Here is a 24,756-nt window from a genome sequence, read left to right as displayed (position 1 = left end):
AGCCCAGGAATTCCAGGTCGGCCTGAGTAGCCTAGTGAGCCCTGTAAGACAGGAGAGAGAGAAGCCTAACAGCTGAGAGGTGGCAGCTGCTGGCGTTACATTTTACGGATGAAAATGGGAGGAGTTAGTCTTGTAAGGAATCCTACAGAGAACAGTGAAACTAACGCATACGGCGAGTTTCTGTGATAATTTGTCTAAGCGCACTATAGTGTTGGATGTTATATTTGGGGCAATGTCTAGATCCGGGTATGAATGGCTTTAATGTTTAAAAGCCATTCAGCAGGGAAGTTTCTTCTAATTGAAGTGAATGAGCTCTAAGGCAGGGAAGACAGTCCATTTGACATTAGCATAATCTTCCTCGTAACAGTACTGTTTAACTGCTAAAGTAATGATAACATTTTTGAAACCCATAAACTGACTTCTTTTTTGTGTTTAAATGGTGCGTACAGGCACCAGCAGCTCACCACCAGAAGTGAGACTGCAACTCTGATTAAATTATCACCTTTGGCATTTTGCTGACATTTGCTTACATAAAAACCACAGCTTTTTTCGTTTCACCGGCAGGCAAGTCAAGATGCTAGAACACACCTTAATAGCTTACTTCTTAATACTTTTAAATATTTAGCTGTGTGGCAAAGAGACCCTCATTTCTCCTTGGCGCTCACGTTGGTGGTGGGCCCTAGCAAGAGGTCCAGATGCTTGAGGCCACGCCCCCGCCGCCCACCTTCTCGGGGATTGGCTGCCTTAGGCCTAGTGGGCGGCCCCGGTCGGGACGAAGTTGGGGGTGACTCCCTAGGGTTCTGACACTGAAGCCCAAGCCCAAGCCACCTGGGAGTCCTGCCGCAGAGGACCAGGAGTTCTTTGACCCCGAGTCAAGCTCCCCCGCCCTCCCAGTGCGTCCGGGGTCCATCCTATCCTTGGAAGATTGGGCCTTGGGGCCTCGCGTGGGTGTCAGCAGCCTGGACCCTGGTCCGGGGGGCCGCTGGGGCTGGTTCCGGGGCCTGGAGGAGCTGCGGGAAGCGGAGGCGGCTCGGGAGACGCTGGATCGAAGCGGGCGCAGACACCCGAAACGGCTGGGGTGGCCTCGAGCGGGCTGCTGAGTAATCCTGGGCGGCGGGTGGGGGCGGCCGGGCGCCCACGTTCCCCGCGCCGCAGCCGGGCGGCGGCTCCGCCTCCGCGTCCCTCCCCGCCCCCTGCCGGCTGCTGTGCTCGGCTCCTGGCAGGTCGGAGCGGGGCTCGGGGAGCGCGGGCCGCTGCAGCCGCCTCCCGCACCTCGCCTCGGCCCGCGCGGATCCTCGTGCGCCCATGGCCGGCTCGGAGCAGCAGCGGCCGCGGCGGAGGGACGAAGTAGACCCGGACGCGGCGGCGGCGGCGCCCCTGCAGGACGCGGAGCTGGCCCTGGCTGGCATCAACATGCTGCTCAACAACGGCTTCAGGGAGTCGGATCAGCTTTTCAAACAATACAGGTGACACCGCTCTCCCGACTATCTGCCCCGGCTGCGCGCACCGGGTGGTCACCTCGCGACCAGCGGCTGCTCTCTTCCCCGCTTCCCTTCGCTTCCCAAGGCTTTATCTGCAGCCTTTGCCCTGCGCCTTGGCCCCATCCTCCTCCCCACCCCATCCCCCGCTGCGTTGTTCCTTCCCTCCCAGACACCGCATTCCCTGCTCACTTTCTGCCCTCCTAGGAGTGCCCAGTGTTTCTCTGCTGCTTTTGAGTGGTGGCTCACCCACCTTAGGTGGCTTAGGGAACTAATGCATCTGAGGCAGCAACGAGCCTGGCACTTGCAGGGTTGAGACTCTGGCTCGCATGCTGCCTGGGCAGCCTTTTATGACCCTAACACAGCCTGCTGCACCCTTGCCGGGTCCTTGTGTGGCGCTTTGCTTTGTGGCATTCCCGGAGCTTTTGTTATTTAAAGACAGTGTAGTGTAAGTGTCGCGCTGTGCAGGAACTTAAAAATTTCAGACTAAACTCTGCTCACCCATTCTTCTCTGCCTATCCTTCCAAAACCTCAGTCTTCGAAATGAGTTACTGATGTCTTTCAAGATTTATTAAAAATTTTCTCTAGTAAAAAGAAAGTAGAGATTTTTTTTTCTTAAAATACGGAAGAATGGAAGGAGAAACACGTATGTTCCGTTAATTTGTCTTTGAGGAATTCAACTCAAGAACTAAGTAAGCCTAATAGCTTTCTTGCTGTTGTGGAATCCAGGTGTTCTGCTTCAGGAAGCAAGCTAGTTTGCCCTGTGAACGTGGGCAAGCAATCGGATGCCTAGCAGCCGTCCTGAACATGTTTAAGGGCGTATGCCTCATAGTTTCTTGACGCCTGTAGTGTAGGTTGAAATTAGCGAATCGCAGTCTAGTTGTGATGGAGAATTGAGTGTGTTAGCAAATGAGAAATGCTTAGGCTTCAAAGAATGGCGGTTTTCACCGAGCCCAGCTATTGCTCTCCAAACAACAAAGCAGATATCTTGCAACTAGGAACTTTTCACTAGACCTGGTTTGCTTTGCTGTTTTTGTTTTGAGACATAGTCTATGATTTGTAGTTTAGGCTAGCCTTGCTAGCCTCCTGTCTCAACCTCCCCAATGCTAGGGATTACAGACTTGAACCCCACATCTGGGCTCTACTGTACGTTAACTTTTAAGTGAGCTTCTTCTCAACCTTATGGGTCTGAAATGAAAACATTTTATCTTACTCAGAATGTCTTATTTAAAACACACACACACAAACACACATACTCACTACATAAGTTTGATTTAAGGTGTTTCATCAAAGGCTTTGATGGAGGAATTTTTTTTTAAAGTTACTAACCTGTCTTATCGTTTGCAGTAGGTTAGGTTTTTTTTGTTTTGTTTGTTTGTTTGTTTGTTTGTTTTTTGTTTTTTTTAAATACAGAGTTTCACCATGTACCCTTGGCCAGTTTGGAATTCACTATGTAGCCCAAGCAATAGTGTTACTGTCACATTGAATGCAGAAAACTTTTTTTTTTTTTAATTTCCAGTGATTCTCATCCTGTGGGTCATGACTCCTTTGGCAAACCTATCTCCAGAAATATTTACATTATGATTCATAACGGTAGCAAAATTACAGTTATGAAGTAACAACCCCAACGTTATGGCTGGGGTCACCACAGCATGAGGAGCTGCACTGGAAGGTCGAGCACTGAGCAGGCTGCTGGAGTGTCGGCAGAGGACCGCCGAGAGAGCTGCGGCTTGAGTAGAACTTGTCTGCAGGGAAGGAGATCGGGAAATGTGTAGCTGGGAGCTGTCTGCTTGTTTTCCAATGGGAACTGGGAATAAGGAAGGAAAAATATATTGTAATACCTACTTTTTGCCAAGCTCATCCATTTTCACTGTGAGTGTGGCAGTGAGGGACTGAGACTCTTGGCATTGGTGGGGGTCCATCACCACGGTTCTAAATCAAGTCTTGGGTTTCACTGTTCTACCTCCGTTGCTAAATTTGTGAGACATTTGCAGTCTGCCCGGATGTTCCACAGCTTTAGCTGGGATGGAGGGAGCGAAGACAGAATGACTGGCAGCGTTATTCCATCCGCTTTCCCTTGCTCCATCTGCTGTGTTGGGATGCGGAAAGACCTTGTTTTCTTCCACCTCCAACATGTGCTATGTCTCACCCATGTGCTGGGAAGCACAGTTGCGTAAAAGGATGGTCAGAAGCAGACATCCTGTGACTGGGCCTCCAGTCTAGCCCTGCCCTATTGTGAGTGCTGACTTTTCAGTTTCTCCAAAACTGCTTCAGTGCCTGTAAAATGAAGGCAGTGGTAACAGTGCCCACAGCACAGTGTGATTGGCTGTTAAATGGAACAGGAAGAGACCTGGGGACAGGGATGCAGCTCAGCTGACTGGGTTCCTGCCTACTGTGTGTGAAGCTTTGGTTTCTAACCTGAGTGTGGTGGTGCATGCTTCGAATCCAGGCATTCTGGAGTAAAGACTAAGAATCAGGATGGGAAGTTAGAGGTTGTTATCTTTGGCTGCATAGTGAGTGTGAGATCCTGGGATACTCGAGACCCTGTCTCAGACAGACAAACAAATAAACAAACAAAAAATAAGAATCGGGAACCGGATGCCATGCGTGCATGCAGCTGTAGCTAGCTGTCTTGGTATGCCATGCATGCATGCAGCTGTAGCTAGCTATCTTGGTATGCCATGGGTGCATGCAGCTGTAGCTAGCTGTCTTGGTATGCCATGGGTGCATGCAGCTGTAGCTAGCTATCTTGGTACGCCATGGGTGCATGCAGCTGTAGCTAGCTGTGTAGGTACACCATGGGTGCATGCAGCTGTAGCTAGCTGTCTTGGTATGCCATGCGTGCATGCAGCTGTAGCTAGCTGTCTTGGTATGCCATGGGTGCATGCAGCTGTAGCTAGCTGTCTAGGTACGCCATGGGTGCATGCAGCTGTAGCTAGCTGTCTTGGTATGCCATGCATGCATGCAGCTGTAGCTAGCTATCTTGGTATGCCATGGGTGCATGCAGCTGTAGCTAGCTGTCTTGGTATGCCATGGGTGCATGCAGCTGTAGCTAGCTATCTTGGTACGCCATGGGTGCATGCAGCTGTAGCTAGCTGTGTAGGTACACCATGGGTGCATGCAGCTGTAGCTAGCTGTCTTGGTATGCCATGCGTGCATGCAGCTGTAGCTAGCTGTCTTGGTATGCCATGGGTGCATGCAGCTGTAGCTAGCTGTCTAGGTACGCCATGGGTGCATGCAGCTGTAGCTAGCTGTCTTGGTATGCCATGCATGCATGCAGCTCTAGCTAGCTATCTTGGTATGCCATGGGTGCATGCAGCTGTAGCTAGCTGTCTGGGTACGCCATGGGTGCATGCAGCTGTAGCTAGCTGTCTTGGTATGCCATGGGTGCATGCAGCTGTAGCTAGCTATCTTGGTACGCCATGGGTGCATGCAGCTGTAGCTAGCTGTCTTGGTATGCCATGGGTGCATGCAGCTGTAGCTAGCTATCTTGGTACGCCATGGGTGCATGCAGCTGTAGCTAGCTGTCTAGGTACGCCATGGGTGCATGCAGCTGTAGCTAGCTGTCTTGGTACGCCATAGGTGCATGCAGCTGTAGCTAGCTGTCTTGGTATGCCATGGGTGCATGCAGCTGTAGCTAGCTGTCTTGGTATGCCATGCATGCATGCAGCTGTAGCTAGCTTTCTTGGTATGCCATGGGTGCATGCAGCTGTAGCTAGCTGTCTAGGTACGCCATGGGTGCATGCAGCTGTAGCTAGCTGTCTTGGTATGCCATGGGTGCATGCAGCTGTAGCTAGCTGTCTTGGTATGCCATGGGTGCATGCAGCTGTAGCTAGCTGTCTTGGTATGCCATGCGTGCATGCAGCTGTAGCTAGCTGTCTTGGTACGCCATGAGTGCATGCAGCTGTAGCTAGCTGTCTTGGTACGCCATGGGTGCATGCAGCTGTAGCTAGCTGTCTTGGTACGCCATGAGTGCATGCAGCTGTAGCTAGCTGTCTTGATACGCCATGCCTTCATGCAGTGAAAGCTGGTGATCTTGCTGCTTGCTGCTGTCACCACTATCTCAGCACAAGGCTGAATGCCTCCATATATGCAGATAGTTTTTACATATACATTTTAAATTACATCTGTTTTATTTATTCATTGTTCATGTGTGTGTGTGTGTGTGTGTGTGTGTGTGTGTGTGTGTGTACATTTTGTGGGACCAGGAGATCAAGCTGAGATCCTCAGGCTTGGTGGCAAGCACCTTTACCATGTGAGCCGTCTTGACTGTCCCTAGCTCTCCTATGTTGTGCTCACTTCATGTACCACATTTGACAGACATATGATCCTTTAGGAAACTTTTCTCCCGTTTCCAGCAGGGAATGTCCTGCTGGAAACTCAGCGTGGACTTGATGACCAGTGTTTGAGTGTGACTTCTAGGTCAGCGTGTCCACAGAGGAGTGGGAACCAAGAGTCGGATAATTCCGGTGAAAAATTCAGAGTGACTAGCAGGGACTTAGAAAGTATCTCTGCACATGTCCCAGAACAAAAAAGGACCGTGAACCTCTAAGCCCCTTCCTATATGTCCTATGCCTATCTCTACCTAGCTCCCTGGGTCCTCCATACGCCCTATGGCTAATTCAGCTAGTCACTGGCTCTGTACCCGTCCCCCATCCAAGGTTAATTTTATTGATAGTCTTGGAGTTTCACAACACAAGTATCCTACAACACCTAGCTATTTTTATTGTCTTCTAACAGTGACCTACTCCCCTTTCTGGTAAAAGTCCTCTCCTTTAGATGAACAAAGAAACACTATCTAACATTAAAGTAACTTTTTGTTTGTTTGCTTAAGAAGACTGTTTTCTCATGCCCCATTAAGGAGAGAAGCTTCATCAATAGGTACCACATGAGCAATGGTCTCTTGTAGAAACTGCTGACAATGAACGCCGTTCTGGATTGTGTAGCACAGATGTTCTTCCACGGGGATGAGAAACGTCTGCACAGTAGAGACCTTCTTCTGAGATGTCAACAAGACCTTGTAGCTGCTGCCCCTATACAAATAGCAGTGGCCGTGCCCTAACAAGCTGCCTGGGCTTGGCACTCAGCCTCTGAAAGGCACTTGGAGATGTTTCCACAGAGACCAGGACAAGTTTGTGCTGTGTGTGAATGTGGTTTGTGTCTCTCTGGTGTACTGAAGTTAAAGGCCTGACAATTGGAAGAGATGGAGCCTTTAGGAGGTGATTAAAGCCTGGGCACTATTGAAAGGGGGAACCTTTAGGAGATAGTTAAAACCTGGGCTCTATTGGTAGGGGGAGCGTTTAGGAGGTTGAACCTAGTCAGAGGTTCTTAGATCACTGAGGGCTTGAGGTTATTTCTCACAGCACCTTTTGACAGTTCTTAGGAGAAGTCTGTCACAAAAGGAGTAAACATGGCCCTACCTGTGCTCTTTCATGTCATATGTCCCCTGACATGTGATTCTTTACTCCTATGTAAGCTACCACTATGTCACTTACCACTGGCTGCCCCCACTGATAGTGGACTGTGACTCCCATACCTAACTGAGCTTTTCTCAGTGTAAGTACTCGGGTCAAGTCTTCTGTTGTAGTAAGGAAAAGTTGGCTGGCGAATGCCTCAGGACTGTTCTGCTTTGAGCCTGAGGCCGTGTGATCCTCCTGGTTCCCAGAGCTCAGTGGTCTTATGCAGTAGTCCGCACACTGAACTGCTGTTGGCTTGTGTGACCCACGCTCAGACCTTGGGGCCGATGTTAAACTTGGTGAGGTTCATGTTGCTGTACGTGGACCTCAGCAGAGAGGCTGGGAAACACACTCACAGGTCACCATAGTGTACAGGAACAGAGCGAACAGTGGCGAGCCCAGCCAGAGGACACTTCACAGAGGAAATGCTGCCTGAGTTTCATGCAGTGCTGGGGAAGATGAAAAGAAGGATGTGAGAGATGGTGTGGTTTAAGCTGGGTCTGGGAGAGGCGTCGGTGGAAACCCGGGTAGTGCAGACATGGAGGGCCAAAGCTGCAGCGTGCTCTGCAGCCTAGCAACTGATGCCTGAATGGTTTTTCTGTTGTGTTCTTCTCTCTTCTCCGGTTGGTGCGTGCTGCCAGTGAGTTGGCTTTTTCTTAGGGCTGTTTTGCTGTTAGGTGGCGAGTCACTGTTCCTGAGACAGATGTGCTCTCATGACCCTCATTGACTCCTTGGGGTTCCTCCATCCTGATGTCACAACGTCCTTTCCTCTTTATGTCTTGAAGGTTTTTAATCAGAGGGCTGGTAGGAGAGGGACAGACTTGAAGCTCTGAGGATGACCAGAGACAAGTGGAACTCCAGTGAGCTTTGTAATTTCTGTTTCCATAGAAATTACCTGACATTTGGCCTCCTTCCTTCCCTAATGGCTGCCATTACACTCCCTGCTTTCTCTCTTATCATTTTTTTTTGGGGGGGGGACAGTATCTCATGTAGCCCAGGCTAACTTCAAACCTGCTGTGTAACAGAGAATAAGACTGAACTTGTGATCTATCCCTCGACTTCCTGAGTGATGAGGTGATAGACATGCCCCCCCCCCCGACCATGTCGAGTTTGTGTTGTGCTGGGGATCAAATTCAGGATTACGTGCTTGCTAGGCATGCATCCTACCAACTGAGCTACGTCCCACCCATCTCTTGGCATCTTTTTCTGACATTTGAAGGTCTTATTCTGACAGTATTGCTGCCAGTTTCTGGCTGTGGATATTACTGGAATAATTAAGAAATATGCTAAGAATGCATAGAATTATCTGTTCAGTCCCAAGATGACAAATTACAATATATATTGGCTATTAAACATGTGTCAGTGATTAATGTGCACAAATACATTAAACATGCACCAATGATAAATATTCACAAATAGGTAAGGATTTGATAGAGAAAAAAGATATAGGTGAAATTATTAATTCTGTTTTTCTTTTTCATTTTAAATTCTAAAATGCCAAGAAACATTAAAAGTAAAAGAGAAAATTTTGTGCTAAATAATGTTCGTGTATGTGCACATGTGTGTAATATGTGTACAGATCCTAAACTGATCAGCAAGCTATAGAACATGTTATGGAGGCATTCACTGTATGTCTGTATTTTGAGAGCATGTTGACTGTGGAACCAGGATTATTGCTGCTTAGATGATTTGGTATCTTTCAGGGAGTAGAAACGTACGATCTACCAGCCTATTCTGGCCTGCTCTCTGTCTTTGCCAATAAAACTTTATTGGGACACAGCCTCACTCGTTTGATCACCTCTGGGTTGTGCATTACAACTTCAGCAATAGATAGTTGCAACAGAGACCATAAAGCTAGCCCAGGTACAAACCATGGACATTCTTGGGAAAATTCAAGGTAAGGGTGCCAGGCTGGTAGGCCCAGCATCTTCCCTGCTCCATGTCGTGTCAGATCCCTGAAAGGTGAAAGCTGAGAGGAGGTCCTGGGTGCTCAGAGGTAGTAGGGAAGCTCAGCTCTGTTGCTAGAGTCTGTGGATAGATTCTTAGGTGCAGAAATTCAAGAAAAATAGAGGATTGAGAGCGAAAATGGTTTGAGGTAGAAAAACTAGTTAGTTTATCTGTTCATTCTTCTGTCTTCTCCTGCTCAGTGGAGCGGCTGTCAGGGCTCATCTTGATTTCCATCTACCTGAATTCTTGGAGAGGTCCTGATGAAATAATTCCTTCAGATTCATTTAGCCGAAGTGGAATTCTTTTAAAAAATACAATTGCTTGTAGAATAATGGCAGAGCTTAGAGGAAATTAATAGCACCCCCTCAAAAATACCCACTCCCTAAAACCTTGGGTTATGACATGGGTGCATTCGCACACACACACAACACACACACACACACACATACACACACACACACACGTTTGTACAGATTCAAAGTTAAGAGTGCCCCTCCAGAAAGTCTGTGTGCTCAGTTACTTCCACTGTGTTGACAGTGCCCTCAGCTGGATGACTTTCTTTCTCCAAGCCAATGGGGGAGGAGGAGAAGCAGAGTGAAGTTTTGTTGCAGCTAAGAAAACAAGAGAGAAATAATACTGGACCACAGAGACTTTCTATTCTATTTTTTAAGAGTCATTTTAATTTTTAATTGAATGTATGTGAGTAGGCGGGTATATGCACGTGTGAGTGCAGGTGCCCACAGAAGCCAGCAGAGGGCATCAGATTGCTGCAGAACTGGAGCTGTACGTAATTAAGCACTGCCTGACATAGATGCTGGGAACTAAACTTGCACAAACAGTGCTTAAATACTGAGCCATCTCCCCATCCTCCCTTCTCGTTATACGAAACCACTTGTAGATCTCAGTTTCTACCTTTCACAGGTGACTTGAGCTTCACATACCATTTCCTCTCCTGAGGTTTACTTAGCAACAGCAGTGAGGCTTCGAAGAGGCTAATAGAAAGGCCCCATGGAAAAGAAAGCATGGAAAAGGAAACCAATGGCTGTGGAGGCAAAATGCATCTGCCCTTGATCTTAAAACTTTGTCTAGCGCTAATTCACACTTTGAAAGGGGATGAGGCAGCGGTGGGGTGGAACTGGTCTCCGCCTTACACTATTCTCTGTGGTTTCATAATTTTTGTTATAGTTTCAGTTACAGTCAACCACAGTTTGAAAATGTTACATGGAATGTTCTAGAAATAAACAACTCACAAGTTTTTATTTCATTTCATTTTGATTTTTGGGACCAGAGTCTCACTGTAGTCCAGGCTGACTTCAAACTCCTACTCCAGCCTCCAGATTTTGGGATTATGGTTGTGTGTCACCACATCTGGCCAATTCTTAAATTTATAATAGTTTTTATACTACATTGTTATTAATTGTTGCATTTCATTGTTAGCCTCGTGCTGTGCACAACTTACAAACCAAACTCCCTTATCCATGTAATGTGTGAAGAAGAAAAATGACCTTCAGAAGGTTCAGTTCTGTCAGTGTTTCAGGCCTCCGCTGAGGATGGCATCGATGAGGGGCTCCAGTACCCCTTCAGCACTTACTGTGCTCCTAGAACCTAAATTCATGAATATGGTACCTGTTTAGAGTCAACATTGAATCAGCCTGTGTGTGGGGAAACTGTGGGGGAAATGCTCCACTTTCTGCCAGGAGGGATGAAGGCATGGTTTTGTATGGGATCATGCGTAAGGTTGCCGTTGGAGATTTTACCCCTCACATAATCGTGTTCTCAGTGGGGAATCTTCGATTATTTCCCATGCCTTCCTGGCCTTATATATTTTAACGCGTTTGTAAGCCTGTGTGTCTGTGTATGTCAACATTTATCTGTGGGAATTGGTTCTCTCATTCCACTATGTGGATCCCTGGGCTTGAACTCAGGACGTCAGGCTTGGCAGCAAGCACCTCTCCTTCCTGAGCCGTCTCTGTGACCATGTCCTTCATCCTTCACCGTGTTACATTGCCGTCCTTATCTCTTGAATGTATGAAGGGGTTTCCTGTGCACACAGCTCCTGAGGTTGCTGGTGTTGGTGAGGCTTGGAAAACATTAAAAACACCTCCCCACCAAGCCATCTCATTTCCCCGCCAAGCCCCTGTGAACAGCAAGCCTGTTTTCTCAGCCTCTTCCCGATCCTCCCTAAGGTGTCTATAAACAGCCCAAGTTTGTTCTGTTGTGCTCAGTAGCTTCTTGTAAAGACCCTTTCTGAAGAGAGTTCGTTCATCGGGACCCAGACTCTCTGCAGGTGGCACAACTGAGGCTCAGAAAGGGGAGCTGAGACTGTGTCGTGTGTCCCCCATTACAGACAGAAGGAGGCCAGCAGCCTCGGGAGCAGCCAGATTGCTCATTCATTCCAGTAACACTGCCTCTGCTATATGCTAAGAACCACAGACGTGGGATGGAGAAATGGCTCAGCTGTGACAGCCTAGGCTCACAACCAAAAACATAAGAGGCACAGGCATTAAGATAAAGAAGACAACATCTCTCACTCTAAAGTTGCCAGAGATTGCTGGATACATGTTTTTATCTTTTGAATAAATGATTAAATACTGGGAAACAGTGACAACCAGAGCAGGCCGTCCCGGTAGCACAGAAGGTAAAGATCACTTGTACGGCACTCATGATCGGAGTGACCCTGGAACTCATACCCGCTTGGAGGGAAAGGAGCTACCCAACCCCACACAGTTGTCCTCAGACCTCTGCAAACACCATGGCGCTCATGTTTTCTCTCTCTCTTCCTCCTCTTCCTCTCTTCCTCTCCCCCTTCTTCCTCTCCCTCTCCCCCCAAGATTTAAGAAAATAAAAGCAAGTCCCCTTTACTGGCTAAGGCACAGAGCCTTCCGGTGCCCCAATTTTGCTGTAGACATGTCTTCTGACCCATGTTGAAGTACTCCATAGCAGCTCTAAAATTTTGACTCTACCTCCCATAAATAGGGAGTGTAGCTACTAACTAGAATCTTCCATCAATGCTTTCTCTTGGTGCAGCCCAGCCTGCCCTGGACTGAGCAGGGTTGGAGAGCCTCATGGAAAATAGCACGAGTGGGGTTGAGGGTCTGTCTCCCAGTCGGTGGAGGAGCCATGAGTGTCACCGCACCTGGCCCAGGTAGGTTGAGGGTCTGTCTCCCAGTCGGGGGGGAGGAGCCTGGCCCAGGTAGGCGACATGCTGAGGAGCAGAGGTCTTTCAGTGGGCTGTGCTGGGGCAAGGGCAGCCTCACTTGGGGGTTTTCTAGTGCTGTGACTCCTGATGCCATCACACCTTCGGATGGCAGACGATTCATGATTCCCCCTTTGTGGTCTGAAAATGAGATTGGCAGATGAAATATCCCATAGTATAAAGAAGTAAAACAAATTCATAATTCAAATCACATATGCTGAGCCCACTTTCACCAAGAGACTATGTAGTTAGAATAAGTAGTGAACAAATCGGGAGGGAACAGAAGATGGGGATCTGTGCACACCGGCAGAGAGTGCAGGGCTATGCAGTTCAACAGAAAGGAAGTTGCAGCTCACTTCCCTGTGCTGAGAGAAAAGGGGTGTGTCCCGACAAGGAGAATCCTGGCTGGGCCAGCCTGCCTTTGTCCAGGAAGTTCCCGTTTCAGAGCATGGAATATGCCCTGACCCAGTGGCTTGGCAAACAGTCTGTTTCCTGAAATCCCACTCCAGTCAACTCTATAGAGCCTTTACTGGGCATTCAGGGCTAGATGATGGATTTCAAGGTTTTGCAGGGGAGTTGACCAACATCAGTATCCGAGTAAAGTTAGAAATTAAAAACCAGGGCCTGGAGAGGTGGTTAGGAGTGCACACTGCCCGTGTAGAGGACCAAGCTCAGCTCCCAGAAACAATGTTAGGTGACTCACAGCCACCCAGGACTCCGTCTTCATGGGGCCCAACACCATTTTCTGGCCTCTGTGGATGCCTGCATTCATGTGCACACACACCGACGCACAGACACATACACATGTACATGTGATTAAAAACATAAAAAATCTTGTTACAACTACTAATTCCCGATTTTCTTAACAAAACAGTGTAAATACTGAAGAGCTTGACGAGAAAATTAAGTAAATTGAATAAATTGTACTTGTTGGTGTCCAGTATTTCATGTTTTCAGTAATTTATGGGATGTTGAATACATTAAAAGGGAATTATAATATTCTGATTAAATTCTAGTATGTGATACAGATAAATGTAGGCCAGTGATGCTGTGGTGTGTGGCCACCCAAAGCCACCAGCAGTTGATTGTTGGGGACACGGTTTCCAGAGTTAGGGTCAGATCTTGACAAAGCGTGTCTGTGGAGGGTGCAGCGAATTGGCTGCTTTTCTACACCCGCAGTTGCTACAGCCAAGGGCTGAGCCAACCAGGAAAAGAAATTCCAGAAATGTCTAAAAAACAAAATTTAAATTTGCTACGCATCAGGTACTGTGCTGAAAAACAAATGGAGCGATGTGCTGGCTCTCTAATAGATGTTTTAGGGCTCTAGGTAATCTGTGACTCCCAGCTCTGGGAACGCAGACAGGTTACCTGTCAGTACTGAGTCTGAACCATGAGGGCCTGGAACCAGTCTCCCTGAGGACCAGGGACAGGCAAAACTATTTCTATGTAAAAAAAGTAAATTGGAGTGGCTTTATATCTCCATAATTTTCAGAGCCGCTAAAGCTCTGTGGGACGGAGAGCCAAGCGCTCACACACTGCAGGATGGCTCTCATCCTTGGTCCTGTCCCACTGTGGGGATTATGTCTGTTCCAGCAGCTCCACAGATCTTCAAATACCTCTCCAGAGAAACACTGGGCTTCAGAATAGGCTTCCTTATCTGTGGACCCAGGTCTGTCTTCCACTCACAGCCCCAGCTGGAGCCGAGGCCTTTTGAGCATGGCGGTGGATGCAGTCGTTGTCTGTGGCCATAGACACAACTTTCCTCGGAGGATGGAGAGCCCCCCGTGGAGTCCCATAGTTACTGATCTGAAGCACAAGTTTTTCCTGGTTACACATATGCTACTTGTAAGTCCCAAATAGTTCCTGGAAGTCTTGTCATCCCCAATCCTCCTGTCCCTTACTGTGTACACTCAGAGCCATCAAGGGACCTTCCTTTTGTCTTACCCAATGCAGAACTAACCTGCGGGTCCCAGGCCTCTTCCGCATTATTACCCAAGTCTTCCTAGGTTTGAGCTGCAGGGTATTGACTAATCTGCGTCTTTTCCAGGAATCCAGTAAGCTTTTTATTATTTCTACTATACAAATTAAAAACATGTTTTTAAAATTTTAAGGCCCACATCTCCAGAAACGAGGGCACATTTTTCTAAAGATTACATAGCCCAAAGGACCATTTTGTCATAGGGAAATAGGACAGGATGCCTTGTGTGTGACGGTCCTTGTGTCTAGAGGCAACTGAGGGGCCCCATACTGCAGAGCGTGTCCTCTGCTTTCCCGTGTGACAACAGTTGCATGTTTGCCCAACGTGTTCTTGCAGCGCCCCTGCTCATCAACATTTTTTGGGGGTGGAGCTTTTCTAGGAAAATCTGTCTCTGAGCCTGTGACTCCTCACTCCCAGTGACAGCTTGCTGCTGTCTCTACGTTAGGGCTGTACTTTTTTGCTTGTCACACGGTGTAAGCAGCGTCTCTACTTTAGGATTGTACTTTTCTGCTTGTCACATGGTGTAAACAGCGTCTCTACTTTAGATTGTACTTTTTCTGCCTCGACGCTGGGCCAGGTTCATGTAAATCATTCACTGTACAATAACCATCACGGACACACAGATTCACCATTAGTGAGACTTTAGTGCAATTCCAACATGACCTGGGAGTAACACACACATTTTGCATTCACGTTCAAGTTGAATTCGCTAAATAATAGAGATTCCTTAAAAAGGTATTTGGATTAAAGTAAAATCTTGCTCTGTGGCCTCTTCAGGGTTGTTCCCGATAGGAAGAGTCACCATGAAAGGCTTGGGTAACTTAATTTCCATCCCTCATTTTGAACAGGGAAATTTCTGGAATATCAAGAGAAGCTCTTGGCAGCCTTCTGGCTTGCAGGCCCTGCTCTCTTCTGCTTGAGGCCAGCATAGAGGCTGAGTTCACCAGGCCGTGTGGGTGGGCTAGGATCCTAGGCTGCTGAGCTACACCGGAGACCCATACTGGTCGGCCGTAACTAAGGCTCATAGCATAGTCTGTTTCACATTGGCTTAATTGCTCAGAAGACTGAGTGTTGTTTACATCTGAAATGCCATTCGCTTCAGCTGTCAACCACGTATGCCATCCAAATGGTTTTCTTCTTGTTCTACGTTGATGATTGGCGACACCCTCATTAGCTTGAATTATGAAGATGACAGAGTGAGCTGGCAGTTGTCCCCTTGAAATAATGCAGAACAATAAAATGGTAAAATGAGAGAAGGGTGGTGGGGCCGTCGTGGTCATCTCGAGTAGCTCAGCTGAAGTTGCTACTATGGAGATGTCACCTTAGAGGTTCTTTCTTGTTCTGCAAAAATTACCACTGCTAAACTAAGACGGAAGGAAGGGACACAGTTCTCTCATGTCCCGGCTCAGGACGGAATCTTTGAGAGGACGGTGAAACGGCGGGGGGGGGGGGGGGGGGGGGGGGTCCCGGGTCCCTCTGAATAGAAGAATTTTAGCTGCGAAAACTCATTACAGAGCACTCAAGGCCTAGGAAATTGTGGTGGAGGGACCTTCCGAATAATGAAGTAAGCTCAAATTCATGACCCATGCAGGTGAAATGGTCTACAAGGAAAGTGTGAGTGAGTGACAGACAGACACCTACAGAACTCAGACTTTGTCACAAGGAACTAATGTACCAAAATTTATCATGCTGTGTCTAGCTTCACTTTGAAGAGAGAGAGAAAAAGAGAGAGAAAGAGAGAGAGAGAGAGAGAGAGAGAGAGAGAGAGAGAGATCTTTCCAAAAGGTCTAAATGGGTTTTTAAAAATGAATTAGTATTTGGATTCTTCACATCAGCAGATGGATATTTTTAACTATAAAAGCATTTTTACCATTTGTCGTTATTGCCACACATAATAAATGAACCATTTTGTATTTTAAAGATAAAATAATAATGAAAATACCTTGATCAGTTTTGTTGCTTTTTAAAATTTTTAGTTTTATTTTATTATTTTGTTCATATGGGTGTTCTGTCTGTCTGGATGTGTACCACATGCAAGCCTGTGTCTGTGGAGGCCAGAGGGCATCAGATCCCCAGTGCTGCCGTTACGGATGCTTGTGAGCCATCACATGGGCGCTGTTCATCCCGCACAGGTCTTCTGGGAAAGCATCCCGTGTTCTCAGCCACTGAGCCGTGTCCCCAGCTCCAATCCCGTTACTCTCTGAAAAGTTCTGAGATAGGTTGGAAGGCCTGCGGCTAGCTGACAAATGTGGTTTGGCTATCACCTTTGCAGGCTACTTACGAGTGCTACCTTTGTGCTCACAGAACAGAATAGAAATGGCCAAGGTGCTCATCTACCTACCTGTATGTCTGAGGAGAAGAAACAGGAACCAATGCTAATGTAGTTGAAGGGTGTTTGTACCTGTTAATGATAGTAGGGAAATAAATAATTGGCTGTTTAATCTCTAGCACTATTTTCAGAATATAACAGCAACTGTGAATGCCCACCAGTATCTAGCAATAATTGAATACAAATCAGCAAAACTTGAGAGGACCTGAAAGTTGGGAGGCTTCTAGCCATGCAGTAGGCTGCCGCCCTTCACTGGAACTGTCAGCCGGAGAGCGACAGAGAATGAGGGGCCGGTTAATACATGCCCACTGTGGGCAGGGGAGATGGCGTGACCGCCGGCTGTGCAAGCGTGAAGACCTCAGTTTGCTCCCTGGTAGCATCCATGTAAAAGGCTGGGCATGATGGTGTGTGCTTGCAATCCCATGCTGGGAGGCAGAGAGACGGGAGGGTTCTGCCGGTCAGTAGCCACCCAGGCCAGCTTAGTGAGTTCCAGTACTAGGGAAAGACTTCTAAAAAAATTAAAGAGAAAAAGAAAGAAAAGAGGCTGGCACCTGAGGAACAGCACCCAGCGTTAACCTCTGGCCTTCACACGCATTGTTGAAAAGTCCCCTTCCTTGCTGTGATCTCAGCACTGGGGCAGAGGCGGGCAGATCTCTGAGTTCAAGGCCAGCCTGGTTTAGACAGTGAGTTCCATGACTTCCTCTGACCTCAGTTAAAATAAAAGACTACCCTGTCCTCAGTTGAATAGTGTTGGCTTTCTTGTCGAACATCGTTTGGCCATATGCGTTTATTTCTGGAATCTTCTTCTACCCCGTGGTTTTGTGTGCCTGTCTTTACACTGCTGTTTATTACTGTAGTCTGTAGGGGGTTTTAAGGTCAGGAAGTCTGTCACTTTAAGTGACAGTCAGTTTTGTCATTTAATGATTATTTTTGACTGTTTGGAATCTGAGATTCCATATTAATTTTAAGAAGTTTTTAAAAAAATATATTATTGGCATTTCAGCAGCAATTATGTTAAATTTCTAGGTTGCTCTGGGTGATACTGAGATCTTAGCAAAATGAAATCTTCCAGTCCCTGAACCTGGGACACCTCCATCCCCCCATTGCTGACTCCTTGAATCTCGCAGAAATGTTTTCTAGGTTGCTGTAAGCTTTTCACTTTCGTGATTACATATTTTATTATTTTTTGGTGCTAAACTCAATGGGATTATTTTTAACAGCATTTTAAACTTTTTTATTGTTAGTATAAATAAATGCAACTGATTTTTATATTATTCATACCCTGCAATTTGTTAAATTTTTATTAGTTCCATCAGTTTTGTGGAACCTTGGGGTTTTTTACATCTAACATCTGTCATCTGTGAAGAGCAGTAAGTTCATCCTGTTCCAGTTTGAATGCCTTTCCTTTCTGCTGCTCGCCCTTTCGTCCTGGCTCCTGCCCCTGTGCTCTGTGGAACAGTACTGAAGTCCCCAGTCTGCCCCTTGGCTTGGCCCAGCTCTCAATTGTTCCCCGTTGCATGTAATGTTACCTGCAGCCTTAGGGCTTTGTGATATTTCCTGAAAACACAGAACAATTGTAATTTTCTCATTTGCTATGATAAATGGCGTATTTTAAGCCTGTTTGCTTCTTTTTAGGATGTTATCGTGTTGATGAGTTTTAATTGTCAGTTTGACACAATCTAGCGACACTGGATTGTTTAGAGAGCAGGTTAGCCTGTGCACATCTCTTCTGGTCCCAAAACTACCAGGATGCTGCTCCTATAACCTCAATTCCTTCCTAAGAGCTTCATCATCAGATACAACCACCCTGGGGATTGGAATGTCGGGGAGGGGACACAATTTCTCTTACAGATGCAGGGACTCAGGGACCAGCACTTTTGGAGGACCTCCTTACCGAGTGTTCTCGCTCACCAGTGTTCACCCTGTTAACCTGGAAGGTGGGTGCTATCATCTCCCCAGTCTGCAGAGAAAGAAGCTGAGGCTCAGAAGAGTTCAGTTGTTTTCTGGGGTCACTCATGGACCCAGGGCCCTGGAAATGGAGGTGCAGCAGAGGAGTTGCCTAGAGACTGAGTAAGGAAGTAGCCTGGTAGCCACGCCTGTATTTTGTTCAGGGTGAAGCAGCAGGTGACTACAGAGATGGCTGTGTGTTGAAGGGAGGAAGAAGCTGACATGTGTTGATTAGGTGGAGTCTTATTATACACAGAGCCACCAGTTTGTAGCTTTGTCCCTTGGGCAATAGGAAACTTGGATGTTTTTTAGTAGGAGAGTAATATAAATGTAGGAGTTATATTTTAGAAAGCTAATTCTGGATCCCAGGATGGCTCGGTTGTTCAGCAGGTGTAGGCTGCCAAGCCTTACAATGCTAGTTCAATCTCAGCACCCAGAGAGTGGAACAGAACTATCTCCCATCCCTACCCACCCAAGAAAATTCATACATTTTTTTTAAAGTTTTTGTTTTGTTTTGTTTTATCAGTTCTAGTGGCCATGCACATGTAAGCATGGAAGGGAGGAGACAAGCTGGGAACCAATTGCCAGAGCCTGGGCCAGAGACACACAGGGAAAGGCTTAGATCTGTGGTACTTCCTTTTGGGTTCCTGGGCCAGAGACACACAGGAAAAGGCAGGAGGATTTGAGGGTCCAGGTCACCATCTGATGGTTCCGTCCTTCAGAGAGAAAGGGAAGAGAAGAAAGGACACAGGAAGCGGAAACGGAGCAAACCTGAAGGGTGCAGTAATGTCATTAAAGACCTTGAGTGTGCCCAAGCATGTTAGAGATCCTCTTCTACCAGGATGGGCTCACAAGCAATTGCTGCATTTCAAAGCCACCTGAAGCAGTAAGCCAGTAAGCCTTTTGTTATGACTTTTGAGATGGGGCCAATGCCTTTCTCTTGTGAGTTTGTGGGTAGATTTTCCACTTGGCTTTTGGTCTGAAGTCCACCCATCACTCCCAAGATTCTGGGAGCAGGGTCCTGTAAGTGGTTTTGCAAGTCTCTCAGTTTCCTCCCTAGAACTGCTTTGAAAGCTATCTGCCCTTTTTAAAGTTTCCCAAAGCCTGTAATTATTTTTTGCATGCTAACATTTTGCCCCTGATTGCATCTATGGCTAGTAAGCAATGAAGTGTGCAGTTGCAGGCACAAGGAAAGTGGGCACAAATGCTTTGGATCTCTACAGTAAATGATCTGTACAGTAAGCATGGAGCTTAACCAGGAAGTAGGAGGAGAGCCAGCCGGACTGAGCATGGACTAGGTGAAGGGCATCTATTTCTCTCCCTCTAATACTGGTTAATCCGGAGACTTAAGAGAATCACTATTGGCCAACTGGATTTCGTGTGTGTGTGTGTGTGTGTGTGTGTGTGTGTGTGTGTGTGTGTGTGTGCGCACGTGCATGTGGACAGTTGAACACATCCTTTTGAAATGGTACTACTGTATTTTTCAGGGCTACCTTCTAAATTACTTGCCGTGCACATGACAGTTACACAAAGAGGAACTAGAGTTTGCAGGAAAGATTGTGTAATTGTAATTGAAAATGAGCCTGCGGGTGAAGTTTTTCTTTCAGTGAAGTGTTGAGATAAAATTGGTTGGCTTCAGGAAAGAAAAGAGGTCTGAGAACTGTGGAGTTAGTGGAGAAACAAGGGTGCAAGTATTTGCTTCTGAAATCCAACATGCATGCGTCATCTCTTATATCTCCCCCCCCCAAAATCCAGCCTGCATACATCATCTCTTATATCTCCCCCCCAAACTCCAGCCTGCACATGTCAACTCTTATATTTCCTTCCTCCATCCCTTTTTTTCTAAAGAAAGTTTGGGAATTTGGGCATAGTTTTCTCCAAACGGCTTCCTGTTGTTTATTGGGCAACGTATTTTTAGGGGTTCACAGAGACCTTTCGGGGGGTCTTGTTCCATCAAACCACATTAGCCTGGAAGGAATCCGCAGATTCTCATCCTCTGTGAAAACAAAAACAGAACCTCTTTTCCAAGATACCTTTATGTTGGTTTAACTTAGCAGCCTACAGAATCAAGTATTTCTCTGCAGTCAAAAAATTCAAAGAAGACTCCACAGCCCTCCTGTTTTCTCCACCCAGTCCAACATGGCGGAGGCATGCTCACCACCCGGCTCCAGGGACGCAGTGGGTCTCTGTTGCCATTAAGCAGTGTTAGCTCACAGACCCCATTTAAGTGCTCCATAACGGGACCAGCATAAACTAGCAAGTGGGCTCTTAAAGGAACCACATAGTTTTTGCTGCTAATGCTGAATTGGGAAGCCTTCTCTTAAAAGAATTGTGCCTCTACTTGCCAATTGACTCCTGTTTTTGTGGGTCTAGAAGGGCTTTTTTAAGTTAAGCTTTTTTAGGTCTTATGTGACTCCATGCCCCAGACAGTAGTTACCATTTTGTAATCAGAGACTGCTCTTTCTTTCCCGGCTACCCAGACCCGAATAACCACATAGAAACTATATTAATTACAACACTATTTGGCCTATTAGCTCAGGCTTCCTATTAACTCACTCTTACATCTTAAATTAACCCATTTCTATTAATTCTATTAATCTGTGTATCACCATGGTAAGGATCCAGCATGTCCTTCTCTTTGACTCTGCCTACTTACTCTCTCTACATATATATATCTTCCAGCCTGGCTATATTCTGCTCTGCCATAGGCCAAAGCAGTTTTATTCATTAACCAGTAAAAACAGCTTATATACAGAAGGGTATCCCACCCTATTGGAGGAAGTTTGGGTCAGAGTTCTGTCTTAGTCAGTGTTCTGTTGCTATGAAGAGACACCATGACCACAGCAGCTCTTATAAAAGAAGGTGTTTAATTGGGGCTTGCTTATAGTTTAAGAGATTAAGTCCGTTTTCACCATGTCAGGGAGCATGGCAGCACACAGGCAGACATGATGCTGGAGAGTTCTAGATACAGATCCACAGGCAGCAGGAAGAGAGAGACATGGGGCATGGCTTGGGCTTCGGAAACCTCAAAGCCCACCCCACAGTGACATACTTCCTTCATAAAAGCACACCTACTCCAACAAGGCCACACCTCCTAATCTTTCTCCATCACGTCCTGATGACCAACCATTCAAATATATTAAGCTATGGGACCACTCCTGCTCAAACCAGCACACTGTTTGCGAGCATACAGCCTTCCTGCTGAGGAAGACATGGTGGGGTTCATGTAGTGGGAGTTCATGTATGGGACTCCCATATCTCCATGAATCCAGAAGCAAAGCTCCGGCCAAGGAGGAGCTGGACTGGAGCCTAAAGCATCCACCTCTTACCTCCTAAGGTTCTACAGTCTCCTGAAAAGCACCACCTAGTGGGGACCGTGTTACCAACACACAAGTCTACCTGGGATGGTTTGCATCCAAACCTGAGAGCTTCTGACCCCAGAAGCTTGGCCTTGCCCTTTGCCTCTGTGTCCTTTTGTTGCCTTGATAGCTGTCGTCACAGTCAGATTTGGCCCATGGAAAACAGCACTCAGCACACTCTTGAAGGATGCTGGACCCTGGCTGCGTTCTCACCTGTCAGTGTGTCAATAAAGGACTTCTCTTACTGAAGGAGCATTCCTCTTGGTGGCAGGGTGGTGAACAGGTTCCCGTGCAATTGTGTGCACCACAATGATGATATTCTGAGCTGAGGAAATTTTCCTGCTGCCTGACTCATGTACTGAAAATGGAACAGTTTGTCCCCCAGGCTCCTTGCTATTAGGATTATATCATCACTGGGAGAGCATGCAGTGGGCTCCTTGCTATTAGGATTATATCATCACTGGGAGAGCATGCAGTGGGCTGCTTGCTTTTTCAAACCTGAGGCCAATTTTAATATTTAATTTAAATTCCACATGGGTACTGGTGCAGGTTCTTGCCATAAATGCAGTTGTGCTTCCTTTATTACACAAGTTTAATTATGTATATGTTTAATTGTATGTGCTTCTAAAAGCTTTTTTATGTGTATGGGTGCTTCGTCTGCATGTGTGTCAGTGAACTACATGTGTGCCTGGTGCCCTCAGAGGCCAGAAGAGGACATCGGGCTCCCTGAAACGTGGAGCTACAAGAGGTTGTGAACTACCATGGGGGTCCTGGGTTCTCCTACCTTCTGAGCCCTCGCTCCAGCCCCTACTTAACAGTTTATCTAGAAACAGTTTATCTAGAAAGCTAGATTTGCAGATAAGGTGGCAGGCAGTTTAAAAATAACTCCCTTATTCTAGTGCCTCACATAGTCCTTGGCACATAGAGGTTCCAAAACAGAATTTGTGATACATCACATAGAAAATAGATAACATAGGTTTAACTGTGTGTTCGCCTTTAACATTCTGTGGAAAATCACCGGTAACGGCACTATTCACAAATATGTTTTGTGTTTACTTTTCTGATCATTTCATATATTTTATATTTTGTGTGTACTGTTTTGTGTGCTGCAGTTTTAAAAAGCCATAATGACAGGTGACTAGTATAATTATCATTGGGATTGAGCTTGTCCTTCCTTTCTGGCTTGTGTGCCCATCACCCATCAGCTGTCTGTCATTCCATCAGACTCGCGGCGAGGAGCACAGGCTGAGGTCACACGATTTACTCTCTGCCTTTTCACACGGTGTAGAGTGAGCGAGCGTTCCCTTGGTTAAGATTTTTTTTAAAAAAATAAATGGCTAAGTGATAATTTAGGTTGATGTATTTAATTTGTGTAAAAATCATTTTCTCACTTTACTCTTATTCCTGGAACTCCATATGATTTCATACAGCAGCAACCTTCGCTTACAACTGTTGTTCTTCATTTCATTTCTTTAGGGTATAGTCTCAGGAATTTCATTTCTTTAGGGTATGTTCCCAGGAATTTTGGAGCGGGGAAGGGAATGAGGGAGGGAGAGAGTGTTTCTTCTTTCTGTATCCATTTTCATTCTCGCGGTCACAGCAAATGTTCTGGGTACACATTCGAATGTATATGGGGGTGGATAACATGTTACCCACACTTCTGCAGGAAGTGAAGTCTATTTGAATGTGCTCTCTTTTTGCTCCAAATAATTTAATTTTGTTTTGTTTTGCTTTGTTTTGTTGTTGTTGTTTGTTTGTTTTGTTTTTGAGACAGGGTCTGAGGGTGTAGCCCAGACTGGCCCGGAACCAGTACAGCAAGCCGGCCGCCAGCTCACAAAGACACACCTGCCTCTGCCTCCCGAGTGCTGGGAATAAAGGCGTTCCTTGTGTTCCTTACCACACCTGACACTTGATTTTTCCTCATACAGTCCGACTTATGTTTACTGACATGTGTGGCTGTCTCCTAATACAGCTTCTCTGGTACCTTAGATTTTTGGCATTGCTTTCATGTATTTAAAACGTTAGTTAAAAAAAAATTAACTTTAGAAAAATCTCAATTTTTATGTCAAGATTTATGGATATACAACTTACTACTTGAATGTGTACTTAGAACAAGTGATAACTTGTAGTTAGAAAAGTCATAATAATATGCATATTAGATTTACAGTGTTGCTTTTCCCCCCTTCCCTTTCTTACCCATTCTTTCTTCCTCCTCCTTTCTTTCACCATGTTTTAAAAAAAAACCTTTTTTACATTTTAATTATTTGCATGGGTGTGCATGTGCCACATGTGTGGAAATCACAGAGAAACTGTGGGTGGGAGTGAAATACTTCTTCTGCCACATAGATGTTGGGATTGAATTCAGGTCGTCAAACTTGGCAGTCAGCACCTTTATCACTGGGGTCCTCTGGCCAGACCTTGCATATTTGGAGGCAGCAAAACAGATGACACATAGAGGGGGGCCAGTGTGCATTATGGCAGCAGCAAAACCAGCTCCATATGCTTGTGGTTTAATTTGATAATTTACTAAAACAACCGAAGAAGGAGATACTGCCTACAGCTAGGGTTTAGAGTCTTTGCATATTGTTAGAAAGCTTAATAATGTTGTATTAAAAACAGGGCCAGTAGTGGAAGGTAATGGAGGATGTGGAAGACAGCACTGCCTTTTCTTTCAGCCACGGTTGTGATCGGCCCGAGGCACAGGCTTGGCGCGCAGAGAGGCACAGTCTTGCTGCAGAGCTTTGAGTCACCCTGTTGTCAGGTCCCATCTCTCTGTGTCTCTGTTGCAGGTGACTTGGTGCTCTGATCGTACCTCTGCTACAGCAGAAATTTAAAATATGCCATTTAATAATTTGCGTGCCACTAATAAACCATCAAATTTGGTAAACAAACATCATATGTTTTCCAGGTGTATTATGAGGAGGCAATATTGAATAAACTATATGACATTATAGAACCGTGTGAACAGGAAGAGCTGGGATAGCACTGGTATAACACTGTATTTCTTCCTCTTTGGATGCGCCTTTCCGTCTACTGTAGAAACAATTACGTTTCTCTTGTAAGATG

General features: G+C 46.3%; 1 protein-coding gene across 1 annotated transcript in view; it reads left to right on the top strand.

Moving 5' to 3' along the window:
- Positions 1-807: 807 nt before the first annotated feature.
- Ttc39c (tetratricopeptide repeat domain 39C) overlaps positions 808-24,756 on the top strand; it is a 90,303-nt gene continuing 66,354 nt past the window's right edge. The window contains exon 1 of the mRNA XM_048447950.3: positions 808-1,466. Coding sequence (XP_048303907.2) covers positions 1,306-1,466 — 161 coding nt within the window. The 5' untranslated portion in view covers positions 808-1,305. The remainder of the gene's footprint in view (positions 1,467-24,756) is intronic.

This window comes from Myodes glareolus, chromosome 13 (genome assembly GCF_982192425.1).
Source record: "Myodes glareolus chromosome 13, mMyoGla1.1, whole genome shotgun sequence".
Lineage (NCBI taxonomy): Eukaryota > Metazoa > Chordata > Mammalia > Rodentia > Cricetidae > Myodes > Myodes glareolus.
Note: the sequence above shows the minus strand (reverse complement) of the source record. Positions and strands in the feature narration are given on the sequence as shown.